Genomic DNA, 13437 nt, shown 5'->3' with positions numbered 1-13437 from the left:
ATACAAGACTGACTTACTGACTTTTTTGGGTTTGAAATTTTCGATTCCGGGATTTTTTTGGGTTGGAAAATTTGGCAAGTATTTTTTTGGGTGACTTGATTTAAATAGGGGATTTTTTGGGGTATTAAAAACAAACTAAAGTGCCTTGGCGCGGCCTTCGCGTATTATATCAATTTTACCAATCCTGTCGAAAATTTTGGAGAAAGCTGTCTTCCATCAGCTACATAGCTACCTATCAGAAAACTCTCTCCTCTCGCCATATCAATCGGGTTTTCGCGCAAATCATTCAACTCAGTTGGCCGTCACCTTCCTTACAGATAAAATTCGTGGACATATGGACAAAGGGCTATTGACGGGGGCAGTGTTTATTGACCTGAAAAAGGCATTCGATACTGTTCCTCACGATGGTCTTTTAAACAAGCTGTACAGATATGGAATTCGAGACCAGCCTCTCTCGTGGTTTGAGAGCTATCTTAATAACAGGAGTCAACGCGTGTCCATTGAAAATCACCTTTCTTCTGCCGCCAACATCAGTAGCGGAGTACCTCAAGGTTCCGTGTTAGGGCCTCTTCTGTTTATTCTTTACATAAACGACCTTCCTTCAGCCGTTGGTCTGTCAAGTGTTATGTTATATGCGGACGACACCGTTATTTTTACTGCGGCTTCAAATATTGACGAGCTACAACTGAACATCAGTCTCGATCTCAATAATGTCGCTAACTGGTTAACAGCGAACGGTCTCTTTCTCAACATTAAGAAAACTGAGTACGTTTTATTTGGAACTCGGCAGAGGCTAATTAGATCCGAATCCCATAGTCCACTTTTCATGGAAGGGAAGGAAGTTAACCAAGTTAAATCGTTCAAGTACCTAGGAGTCATATTAGATGAGTGTTTATCTTTCAACGATCACATAAGCTATGTAAGGTCAAAGGTTTCCAGCAGACTTGGCCTCCTGTCACGACTAAGAGGTTGTTTAACCACGGAAGCAGCAAATAAGATCTATTTGTCCACAGTCTTACCTATAATAAGCTATTGTGATACGTGCTTTTGCCCTTTGGGCAGCACTAACAAAAAGTCTCTTGAACGCCTACAACGACGAGCTGCGAAAATAGTATACGGGTTTAAACCTGACATAGCTACGGAAACAATACTCGAGAACCTACGTTGGCCGCCTCTTACAAAAACTATGGAAAAGCACTGTGCACTGTTAGTTAACAAGTGCTTGGTCGGAGACGTTCCCTCATATTTTAAAGACTATTTCCTGTTACGTAGCCAGGGCGACAAGCAACATGTTTTTAATCAGAGATGCACTAGATCGTCTTTTACTGACATTATACTTCCAAACATTCATTTAGATGTCGCTAAAAAGTCTTTTTATTATCATGGTGCATCCATTTTTAATTGTCTTCCGACGAACATTAAGACTATGCAGCCAAAGGAACGTTTCCAAGCTATCTCTGCTTTTTATTCTTAGGTTATTTTTAGAACATTTTTAATTCGTAATTTATTTATTTTTATGAGAACACTAGTACTTCTTTTAAACTTTTTAACTTTTTTTTTTTTTTAGCATTTTAGTGGTATCTTTTTAAAGTAGTTTTTTTATAGATAGATAGTATACTCTTTTTTACTTTTATTTGTTTTATTTTACACAGGGCCCCCGTTGATACCAGTCCTGCGACTGAAGGGGTCACCCTGTTAAAATATCGATTATTATTATTATTATTATTATTATTATTATTATTATTATGGTATGATGAATAAACAAACACGAGCGTTCAATTTTTTATGGTTTTCTTTGTGTTATATAATTGCCCCCCTGGCAATTTAGGGGTAATTTGACAAGGCATTTTTTGTGGGTTATTTTTGGTCCAGGGATTTTTTTGGGGTAATGTTGGAAGACAGGGATTTTTTGGGGGTCCTGAGTTTTGCCTCCATTCGATCATCCCCGTCATTTACAAGCCGGAGTACCCCCCTGGGCTTAAGCCTTTGGGCAACTCTAGCCACTGTGTCTAAGTTTCTAATGTATAAATTCTCTTGACTAACAGAAATAAGTACACACCTTTCCTTTAATTTCACCTTCCAGTTGAGCAGACCTCTTTGCATGATTTTCCAATTCCATTTCTGATGTCTTCACCTGGATTTCAAGTTTGGTATGACTTTCCCTTATGCTTTCATAGTCTTCTTTCAGCTTTGGGGAAAAAGATGAGAAATAAGACCTTACTAGTGTGGAAAAAACAAGAAGTTTTACCATTTCTGTTTCAAGTACAAAGCTCTGTAACAAGGTTAGAAAATAAATATGGAAAAATTTCCTTCATTTTTGTTGACAAACTTTATGTAATGCACAAATCATGTAAAATGTCATATGTGGACATTGGATTTATTGGCCAAGGGAAAATAGCTAAACCTGGAAAGCAGTGGAGTTAGGATAAAGATTAACATCTGCTAACAGACTCGTCTTATAGGTTTCAGACACCACCCATAAGCGGACACTAAGGGGTGGGCTTATGATACGATCAGGGGAGGGCTTATAACCAGAATAAATTTCTCGTTATAAGCCAGATGACACCCTATAACTGGCTTACAAGCAAGGGTGCTTATAACCAGCAATATTTTAATGGTAAAAGTAAAGGTTAAGTCTGTGTCTGAACCTTGTGGCTCATACAGCCGGAGCTAATACCAGTTTCCGTAGCATTAAGCAACTAGGATGGGATGCTAGTCCATCGCAGGGTTACACCCCAGCATGTATATGTTGTGCTTTAATTTTATCTCTGGTTTAAAATTTTTCAAACCAGTTTGATTTTTATTTCCCTTTGTTTCAGATTATGATAATGAATGTGAGACAATAGAAAATAAAAATCAAACTGGTTTGAAAAATTTTAAACCAAATATAAAATTAAACCACAACATATACACCTCGGTGGAGAGAGGCACTGTGAGAGTAAAGTGTCTTGCCCAAGAACACAATGCTCGAACCCGGGCCGTTCGACTCGGGGTCTAGCACGCTAACCATTAGACTTAATATTAATTTCTATTTTGTTCACCTTGACATTCTGTTGTTGAAGTGCACTGAGTTCTTTAAGCTTCTCCTGTAACGTCTCCTGGGATGATCTGACTTGTTCGTCCAACACAGACTTCTCAGCAGCCTTGGCAGCTTCAAGGGCAACAAGACTTTCACTCTGAAAAGAATGCAATCAAACAGTTAACACCTCAAGCACCAAGATTGATCAATGTCTAATTTCTTCTAACAATATCAATACATTGTCATGCAGTATGGTGATGAGAATAAATAAAATCATCAAGGAGGAGACATATTTTTTTGTGTACCACCAAATTAGGAGCATTGCTTATTGCAGGGCTGCAAATAACAGTCGGTCATGGGACATTGGCCGACCAAAATTTGTTCATGTCCAACGAAATCCCTAGTGTGGTCAGACATGATGTTTCGACAATTTTTTGATCATAAATCATTTTACGGCATCCATGAATAAAATCAACCTTTTGTTTTTGGTGATGTCTGACCACAATAATTATTTTGTTTGTCCGACCAAGATGGTGTTTTAGTAGGACATATGTCCTTTCTAGTGAAAAAATTATTTGCAGCCCTGGCATTGACAAGCCATTGTCAACTCCACTTTCTGTTGCATAATTGAAAATTTCTGATGAGCATCCCTGTCTGTTTCATATGGGAGTTCCCCCAGGTTCCCCCAGAATGCTAGTCCATGGAAGCTTACTCCCAAGCATTTTGCCAGGTTGTCTTAACAATTTGCCAGAACCATTTTGTACTAGGTCAAAAGAAAAATTGTAAGAGTGGAGTGCCTTGCCAAAGAACACAACACCTGTAGTTAAACCCCAGATATGGCTTAAGGCTGGCCTTCTTAAACCAGTCAAGTCAAACATGTTAACCATTAGGCTTTTACACCACCTGAACTTCATGCTTCTTCATGAAACAAAACTTGTCCTTTTCAAACATTTTCACATTACTGCCCACTCACCTTTTCTTTTACTTCTTTTCTAAACTCTTCCATTTGTTGCAAAGAAATCCTACACTGAGATGTAAGGTCCGTAACTGAATTCTCTAGCTTAGCAGAATTGTCTTTTTCTTTAGCAAGCTCCTCTTCTACCTGCAATTGGTAACAAAATAATGACACCATTATAGCGGAGCTCCCCAGTGGCCCAAAGGGCTGCAGAGCAGAACCCCAAGACCATAGAACAACCCTCCAGTTAAGGCCATTTTAGTCGCCATAGCGACTAAAAATCTGGAGCTGGCGACTAAATTGCAACGGAAGTTGCCAGCCTAGCGACTAAAATTGAGAAGAAGGATTGAAAGCATGAGCTAAATTTAGGGACTAAAATGTTTCACTGGCGAACAAACTTGAGCAGTCAGTGGCCAAATGGCCACTCAGGAAAAAAATAAACTTGGAGGGTTGTAGAAATAGAAGAATCATGTATGTAGAGAAATAGGAGGAGCATGCACTTGATTTTTGATGGTCATCGTGGTTAGCAGAATGGGTAACAACTTGGCTAAATCTATTTAATAGTAAATTATAGATTGGGTCACACAAATTAAAGTGCTCTTTCACAGTCATGCAAATTTACTCCATGTTTAGTTTGGAGTAGTATTCTAAGCATTCCCCTCCTTCCCTCCCCTGTTCATGGGTCGTTTATCTTGGTCTTCGTTGTATAAGTTTTCTTCCACTGTGCCATTTGTGCTTGAGTGTGATGGGTACTCTCGTTCTTGGGCCTGAAACAGGGGGCTAATGGCTGGGTTGCGGGTTTAGGCAGGTCAGTTGGGTGTTTTGGCTCCTTGAGGACGTGATTGCGATTGCAGCCCCCGAGCCCCTTGAGAACCTAACCACCACTTGCGACGTAGGCGTTAACACTAAAAAACTATTGTTTCTATTCACAGTTTAATATTGTTGTAATATAATAATACAACTTTATTTAATGAGGGTAACATAGTTTACTGGTGACGTAGTAGTTTACAATTTAATTAATAATATTGATAATTTAGTAATATTGTCTAAATTTAGTAGTATTATTATTAATAATATTAATAATTTAGTAATATTGTCAATGCTGTGTAACATTCTGAAATTGAGTGTGTGGCACAACATGTGAATTCTCTGACATAATGGGTGTCCAAAATGCACAACTGTTAATTTGACCCTCCCCACCCTCACCTTTTTCTGTTGTTTGTGCATCTCCTCAATTTTCTTAGAATGTTCTTGTGTTTGTGCTTGTAATGAAGCTTCTACTTGTTGCAGCCTCACCTGGTAACTTTCCTGGAAGACCAAATTACCTGATTTTAGGATCACTTTTTCAGCCCTTCAATTTCTATTCTGTAGGAGGGGGACATGGGGGTTTGCAGTGTTGCTCATTTTTTTATGAATAAAATTAAATCTTGTGGTGTTGCGGTGATCTCAAACCCTACAGAGTGCGATGTTTGTGTTTTTTAATCTACGGTGTTCGGACTGAAACAAAATTATTAGCGGTATAACAGTTTCTTGTCTAACATCTGCATAACTACATTTAGCCTTTAATGCTCGCATCGCTCATCGCTCTCCCCACTCGGGAGCCTGCTCGCAGGCTAAACTACATTTATCTCTGTTATCTTCGTTAAATATTGTCTATTTAACCTTTAACCCAATCCTAATACGTTTTTATTGATAAGTAACTTGATTATATTGCGGTGACTGTGTTTCATTAAATTTTCTTGCCGTGATGCGGTGTTTATGTATTATTTTTGCGGTGTTGTGGTGTTCAGGGTCCCCCCCTGTCCCCCTCCTGTAGGTGATGAGACATCCTCACAACATTCTTTGCACTCTGAATGCCATAACCAATTATGTAACTTATTCTAACACTTAATTTTACTTTTGACATGTCTCTGATTCCAACTACCGGTACTGTACACAAACTGAACGTTGTTACCTTTTCTTGTGTCAGCTGATTAATGACAGTTTCTGTTCCACCACCAGCTTCAATCTAAAGTTCAGGTAAAGTGATTAACTCAGTGTAACATGACAATTCTTGCAGGTAACTGTAATGCTATAGTGTGAAGTATGGGTCGTCACAAACTTCGATGCCGGGAGGCATGCAGACCATTCCAGTTTAAGCCTAAATAGCACTTTGGTTAGCCTACAGTTAGCTTAGGTAGCTTGCGGTTAGCCTTTTCATTTGGAGTAGGGATTTCTGCCTTGCATGCCTTGCTAACATTTGTGAGACTCTATAGTGTGAAGAACCCAGGGTCAGGGTGAAGGTTTAAATTTTCCTCTACCTTAGCAATAAGGTCTGTCCTTTCTTCTTCAAATCTTGCAATATCATCCTTCTTTTGTTGAAGATTACTTTCAAGGTCCTTCACTAATGATTCTCTAAAGGTAAAAGAACAAAAAAAGTAGAACAAGTTTCATAGTGATATGGTTTTTCAAAATCTAGAAAGATATGATAACATACATGTAACATGCATGCAAGCATTGACAATGGCGTACGGGCAGTTTTTGTCAGGGGGGGGCGGCGAACCGTTTGCCCAAAACATTTTCGCAAGTTGTCCAAATTTTCACGAATCAGTCGAAAAGAAATGAGGGACATATGAGCACTAACATAGGACTACATATGAAGTGAAAGTATTCTTTAAAATGAATCTACCATATAAGCTCATAAAACACGTTAAAAGAAATAGCTTTCTCTGCCATTTCGACGGATATCACTGAATGATACGATCCACGTCATTGTTGACTATAGAGTTGGCATATGCCCTTCCAATGTTTTATAAGTGCCATGTTACTGACACTTTGTTGCCCCATGGTGCTGCAAAGGTAGGTTTTGAATCTGCGCAACGCACCGAATGATCGTTTTTCAGAACACGATGTAGCAAGTATCACTGCAAGGATATGTACCACATTAAAAAACTCTGGAAACATATCAAATAGATCATTCTCGTGCTTTATCTCCAGCATTTCTGAAACAGTCACGTAGGCGCCTTATCCGCGCACATGACGAGAACTCGCGTAAATTTTCCGCTCGTCTTCCAGAATCTCGCCGTCAGTTTTGTAAAATTTAGCAACGTGGGAGAAGCTTTCTTTATCAGGTGTTTCACTGTAACAGATATTTCCCAAAGCACAGAGTATTTCCTGGTTATTTCTGCTAAACCTGAACTCAAGCCCGGACAGCACCTTGTCGTAGACGCGTAGTAGCACTTAATACGGTGGCAATAGGCCCGCTTACGATTTTGTACCGCTGACTAATATGCATATGGCACAAGTCGAGTTCTAAACAAAAAAACGCATGTAAGATGCGGATTTGTTTCCACTGTCCCGTACATCTTTACAAAACTACGGGCGTTAATTTCACTGGCTCTCGGTACGTCAAGCCCGTGGTAATGAGACAGTGGTTGCTTAGCACGTGAATCCGGCAAATCTTCGAGAGTCTCCAGTCGATAATCTACGATATCATTCAATTCAAGAAAGTTATGCCGAAACAAAAAAAATTACAAATACGTATATATCAACATATGATCCCCTTCACTGTCTCGGGTGAATATAACTGGCTTTACCAAGCCGACTTTAAATAAAAAAATATATAGATATCTCTTCGAAAAAGACATGGAACTTCTTTAAGAACTGGCTTTGCCCAAATTTCTCTTGCTGCCCAAAAAATCTGAGTTGCCCAAAAATTGGGGGGGCTGCAGCCCCCCCAGCCCCCCCGGCCCGTACGCCTATGAGCATTGATTATCATCATATTTAATAGCCAGTTTTGCAATCCCATCACAGCAAGTTTCTATCAACTAGTTTCACCTCTGTTCAATTGCATCACAACTACTTCAAACAAACCTGTTCTGGGCTTGTCTCTGTTCTTCCTCTAACTGGTTTTGCAAGTTTCGAACTTGTTGATTGGAATCTTCTCTTAATGTGACCTACACAAAAATAATATTATCTTGTTATTATCATTATTATTATCACTGTCATTATGTGGTGAACCAGTTAGAGAACACACTTTTGATGAAACAATAGCATTATAATTAGAGCGGTTTTCACTTGAGTGTCGAAAGTTAATTGCGTTTGCTTTGGTTTTGCGTTTACTACGCTTAGTGATTGGTTTAAAAATTTCGCGCCACTTTCTCGGCCAATCAGGAGTAAAACCAAAACCAATTGTGACTCGCTCGCGCACGTTTTCCCGCGCTTCGTGCCGGCTACGTGTATTTGCTTCGAGTTTTGAGTGGTTCACTCGATTGTCTGTGTCCTTTGTGATTGGCCAGAGTAATTACTTTGGTTTTGGTTTTTCGACACTCAATTGAAAACTGCTCTATAGACAAAAATAATGTTAGTAGTTTAGACTGTTGAAGATGATAATTATCTACATGTTTGTAATTACATTTGCAAAATTCATTAAATATTCATGAGGGTGCAAACCAATCCCAGTACCATATTCAGATCACATGTACACAACTGTAAACCCCAATACAAATCAAACAATAGAATTAACTTTTGATACAAACTCCTGCTCAGCTAAATAGTATTCATTAACTTTTAATACAGATCTGTACTGATTCGCATAACAATACTTTGCATTCAATTTATTGTTTTCATTTCACAAGTATAATAAAATATTCTCGTCCGATCTGTATGGCCGTTTACAATGGCGAGCCGATAACGCCCATACAGATCTCCCGCTCATATTTTATCTACTACTTACAAATGCCAAGGATTAGCTTGAATATTTTTATGTCAAACATAAATTTACTAACCTCAGAATCCAATTTGCTTTTTGTTTCATTGAGTTGCTTTTGAAGATATTCAATGAACGTTTCCTTCTCTTTTAAAACTACATTAGCCTGGAAAAAAGGCAAAACAAGTAAAATGAGTCTTGGCACACATCAGATCATCACTTTAACATTTTGAGGACGTCTATTAACTTTACCATGTGCACAGCTCAGTGAAAAAAAAAACAACCCCATGAGGGCCAAATGTCTTGAAATTATTGTTAAGTGGGCAATTCTTCTGGCAGTGATATTGTCCTTATAATCTCATTTAGATTCTTAACATGTTGCAGAGTTAAGGTCTGTAAGCATTATCTAAAGTGGTTTTCTCAATTGAACAAAGTATTCGGAATGTCTTTCTTATGACCTGTTAAAAGGCTATAATTTATTTTAATTTTTTTTTTGCTTATAGACTTAATAATGTCAAAAGACTATCATGAAAAGCCAGCTGAGAGTCAGCAGATCACAGTGATATTGCGGAAAAAAAAGTAGGCTCAATAGGCTTGGATAATGCCTGCTATCAAAATGTACCGAATTATTATTAACAAGCCCAGGTGCCTTTTCTGGCCTGTGCACCTCCATATTTCACTATTAACAACACATTCTTTTTTGCACATTTTGTTCATACCTGGCTGAGGTCATGTTGAATGCTTATAAGGTGGCGCTGTTGTTCTTGGCTTTGTTCCTGAGTTTGTTTTCTGTTTTCTGTGGATGCTGTTATAGCTGTCTGCAAACTGCCAAATTATTTTCATAATTAAAAATGTAAAAAAAACTTTTCTTCAATGATACTACCAGTGCCTTAGGTGCAAAATTGAATAATCATAATATTGGATCTGCCCCTGTTTGCTGAGCATTAATTTATTTGTAATTATAAGAGCCATGGTGCATAATTTATGCAGGGTGGTGCAGAAGCTCCACCCCACCCTTCCCCCCTTCTCCTCCCTGAAACAAGTCAATGGAGACTGGTGCTGATTAGAGAGGGTGACTGTTGTTGTTTGGTTTGTCTTCTTTAACCTCTGTGAAAGAGGTCCAATGGTTGTAAATGGTACATATAGCGTTGACATTTATTATTTAAAGGAGTTCATTCCAAAATGACACTTTTTTTTTCTTCCTGCCAGCAAAGAGGTAATAAAAAGATATGTTACTCACCAAAATTTCAGAGTCCAACGAGTATTCAAACACTACAAAATCTTTGTCTGAAGTAGTGCGAAAATCAAGAACTGGCAGCCACCATCTTGGAGTAACTTAGCAGCCTGGCAATGCATGCGTGACGTCAAAGACCTCTAGTCAACTTTTACTATCTCTTGGAGCTCAGTTTGTGCAAAAATGATGCTGCACAAACAGGGATTTCAAAAAACAAGCTAATACAAAATAAGCAAGGAGTGTCAAGAATTTAAACAATGTTTAATCTTCCTGCCAAACTTCTGATGGAGCTCATTGATGTCATACATACATCGCCTGGCTGCTAAGTTACTCCAAGATGGCAGCGGCCGGTTCTCAATTTTTGGACTACTTCAGACAAGGATTTCATAGGGTTTGTATACTCGTTGGAAGCTGAAATTTTGGTAACTAACATATCTTGCAATTACCTTTTTTGTTGGCGTGATGAAAAAAAAGTGCCATTTTTGAATTGAACTTCTCCTTTAAGGCATAGATGCCAAGTTTTTTGGTTGGTATGGAGTGAGAAATAGAATTGCCCCGAAGGAGCATTAGTGAGACCCACAGAGGGTAACTTCTAGGGGGGTCTGGGGGTATATTCTCCCAGAAAAGTTTTAAAAATGTAAGTTGCAGAGATGCAATTTCCTTCATTATCGGCAAGCGTTTGCTGTTTTTAAACTCTTCCCTACTCGATTAGCGTTCATCTCTACCAAAGTACAGCTGAAAGTATATCTCTTTATTTAAATTAAAATGACTTTTTCCTCAAGTTGTAGTATTTTTAAAAAAGCGTGATATTTTTCTAAATGGCCTGGTTGCGTGAGATTGGGTCAAAAAGAGTAAGTCTCACGCCAAAAGCGTGAGACTTGGCATCTATGTTATTGAGGGTTGCACTTAATAGTCTAGTGACTAACAAACCTGTAATAGGGCATGATAGAGCACATTGCAATGGAGGCAAATATTATAGAATAGCAGAGATTATTGAAATAGGTGTGCTTAATTATTACAAAAACTCACTTTCTAAATGAGCGTTTTAAAAGAAGACTCACACTGTTTAAAGGAAGCTAACCCAAACTATGTTTGACCTCTGACCTCAAGCTTTAACCCCTACCCACGATCTTTAATATAACATCTCTAATCTCTCTACGCATTACTACCCGTATTGAACACACTAAGAGCAGTACAACATTCATGATGCCTTATTGCCTACTAGTTTTAACAATCACAGCGTTCAATCACCTCTGTACTTGCTCAATTTTTGATGCTTTTTCCACTTCAAGCTCCTTCACTTTCATTTGTAAGCTGGATAGAAAGGTCAAACCACAAGCAGTCAGTCGCAAGTGAGAAAAAATGTAGAATGTACTATACTAAATCATTATTATTTGTGCAAACTATTAGTTAACAACTACCCATACAACTGCTTTCCTTACTTTACAAAGTTTAACTTGATTGTGTTGATTGGAAGAATTTGATGATGTATTAACCCTTCAGCCCTGATGTCAACATACAAATTCTCCTTACTAGTCTCCATTCATTTCTTATAGTACTAGTTGGGAGAATTCGATGATGTATTAACCCTTTAAGCCCTGATGTCAACATACAAATTCTCCTTAGTGGTCTCCATACATTTTTTTGTAGTGCTATGTATTTTGAAGAATTTGCTCAAAATTTGACGATCATTTCCTTAATTCTCATGACTTGTATGCTGTATTACATATTGCTTTTACAAGAGTAGTTGAATATTGATCAGTCCCAGGCTTAAAAAGCTAACAGATGTACCTGTTGACTTCTGTCAAGGTTGCATTAAATTTTTCCTGCCATGACTTTTGTTCTTCTTCCTTTTCTTGCCGAAGTGACGACACCTGTTGTTGTGCAGTGGACAGCTGATTCTGTAAGGTGATTACTTCATTTCCAGAGGGTCTGTGTCAGAAAGGTTTTTTATGCAGTTAAATGCAAGTAAACAGAGTTAACAACAAAGAGTGCCCATGCACCCTTGGCAGTCAGCAGGGTTTTTGATATGCTCATGTGCCAGTGATCCATGTGGCCAGGTCTGAGATGTGTTGGAAGCATTTACAGTGAGTGTTGTTTTGTGTGGGAGCCCGTCTTCGAGGCTATTTACCCCCTCCCCCTATCCTTCCCTCTCTTTCCACTGTTCAATCAGTGTGATGGGTGCCTGTCTCCCCCTTTGCATGGGGGTTCATGGCTGGGTTGCCAGGATTTGCCAGCCATGGTAGCGGTCTCCATCTAGGTGCTAGCTGGGAAGAAGGGAGAAAGGCAGAAAAGTTTGCAGGGAAAGGAGGCAGAGAGACAGGAGGAGAAGAAGGGATGGAGAAGAGGGGGAAGGAAGCAGGCAGCAGGGAAAAAAGATAGGAAGAGATGAGTAAAGGAAAAACACACACCTTTGAGACAGCTGTTTTTCCAAGTTTTCATTGAGCCTTGTTTTATCTTCCAGTTGTTCCTAAAACAAAAATATATATTTTGGAATTACTGCAGCTGTAGTCAATGGATGCCACCCCCTCCCCCCTCCCATGAGGCTTTTTTTTGGAAATTTTGAAAAAGATGATTTACTCTACAATGTTGAGCGCAGCTGTTTATTCACCCCTGTGTTCATGATATTTGACATTGCCATGGCAACATCATAAATACAATAAGGTTTTGCCAAAAGTCATCATTTTTAACCTTTTTTTTATTTTTGCAGTTTTTTATACAGATTTGTACAATTTGATGATTTTTACATTCCATAAGCATTGTGGCTTGATTTTGTATCAATTTTTTCTTATTTTCCGACTTTCAAAGAAATGTTAAAAGTCAAATTGGTGGATCCAAGCTGGCAGCTCTAATGACCTCACATGATACATGTCATAAGACGTCTCGGCCAACAAAAATTATGTCATCATGTAGAGTATTAAGTTACGGGCTTTCTACTTAATGCAAAATAGTTTCGCTGTGCGTTAATAGAACAAAAACCCTGGGGAGGGGTTCCATCAACCCCCCTTATCTTATGGTGGGGGTATGAATTTGCTTGTAATGTATGTCCGAGGGTTAATACGTTTGTATGTATGTTTTTCGACTCCTTGATGGAGTTTACACAGATTGTAAAACAGACCATTTGACTAGCTACTTGTTTTATTACTTTAAATACCTTTAATCTGTTGATTTCTTCACTTAAACCTTTCTGCTGTCTTTGTTCCTCTTCCAAAGCTGCTTTCAAACCAGCATTTTCTGTTGCCTATCACAAAAAAAACAGCTAATGTATTCAGGACTGTAGGTAGGATTTTGCATGGGTGGGTGTGAGCACTGGAGGTGTAAAGGTCTAGGAAGGGGGGGGGGGTGTCCAGAGGTATTCTTCCCTGGGAAATTTTGAAACATCAAGCAGTTGAAGTCAACATCTCCTGCATTCTGAGCCATTTTAACTCTCACTCCCTGTTTAGGCGGACCTTTGTGGCCCATGGGGGGGAGGGGGAGCAGATGCACCAGACAGACAACCAGACACCCAGCCCCCTGCCCCCCCCCCCCAATTTAAAAATGGG

At 38.9% G+C, this 13437-nt stretch overlaps 2 protein-coding genes across 2 annotated transcripts in view; one reads left to right on the top strand and one right to left on the bottom strand.

Annotated features, from left to right (window-relative positions):
- LOC144628323 (uncharacterized) overlaps nt 1–8269 on the top strand; it is a 113305-nt gene extending 105036 nt beyond the window's left edge. Inside the window, exon 12 of the mRNA XM_078486418.1 lies at nt 8007–8269. The gene's annotated coding sequence lies outside the window, so the exon portion shown is untranslated. The remainder of the gene's footprint in view (nt 1–8006) is intronic.
- Nucleotides 1–13437, bottom strand: part of LOC144628276 (uncharacterized) — a 61004-nt gene that overhangs the window by 40908 nt on the left and 6659 nt on the right. The window contains exons 8-20 of the mRNA XM_078486348.1: nt 13050–13136; nt 12307–12365; nt 11687–11827; nt 11147–11209; nt 9381–9486; nt 8741–8827; nt 7827–7909; nt 6275–6368; nt 5929–5982; nt 5181–5282; nt 3993–4121; nt 3042–3176; nt 2060–2188 (exon numbers count right to left, since the gene is read on the bottom strand). Coding sequence (XP_078342474.1) covers nt 2060–2188; nt 3042–3176; nt 3993–4121; nt 5181–5282; nt 5929–5982; nt 6275–6368; nt 7827–7909; nt 8741–8827; nt 9381–9486; nt 11147–11209; nt 11687–11827; nt 12307–12365; nt 13050–13136 — 1269 coding nt within the window. The remainder of the gene's footprint in view (nt 1–2059; nt 2189–3041; nt 3177–3992; nt 4122–5180; nt 5283–5928; nt 5983–6274; nt 6369–7826; nt 7910–8740; nt 8828–9380; nt 9487–11146; nt 11210–11686; nt 11828–12306; nt 12366–13049; nt 13137–13437) is intronic.

Source organism: Oculina patagonica, chromosome 10 (assembly GCF_052425735.1).
Source record: "Oculina patagonica isolate OP01 chromosome 10, crgOcupat, whole genome shotgun sequence".
Taxonomy (NCBI): Eukaryota; Metazoa; Cnidaria; class Anthozoa; order Scleractinia; family Oculinidae; genus Oculina; species Oculina patagonica.
This window is presented reverse-complemented; position numbering and strand designations above follow the sequence as displayed.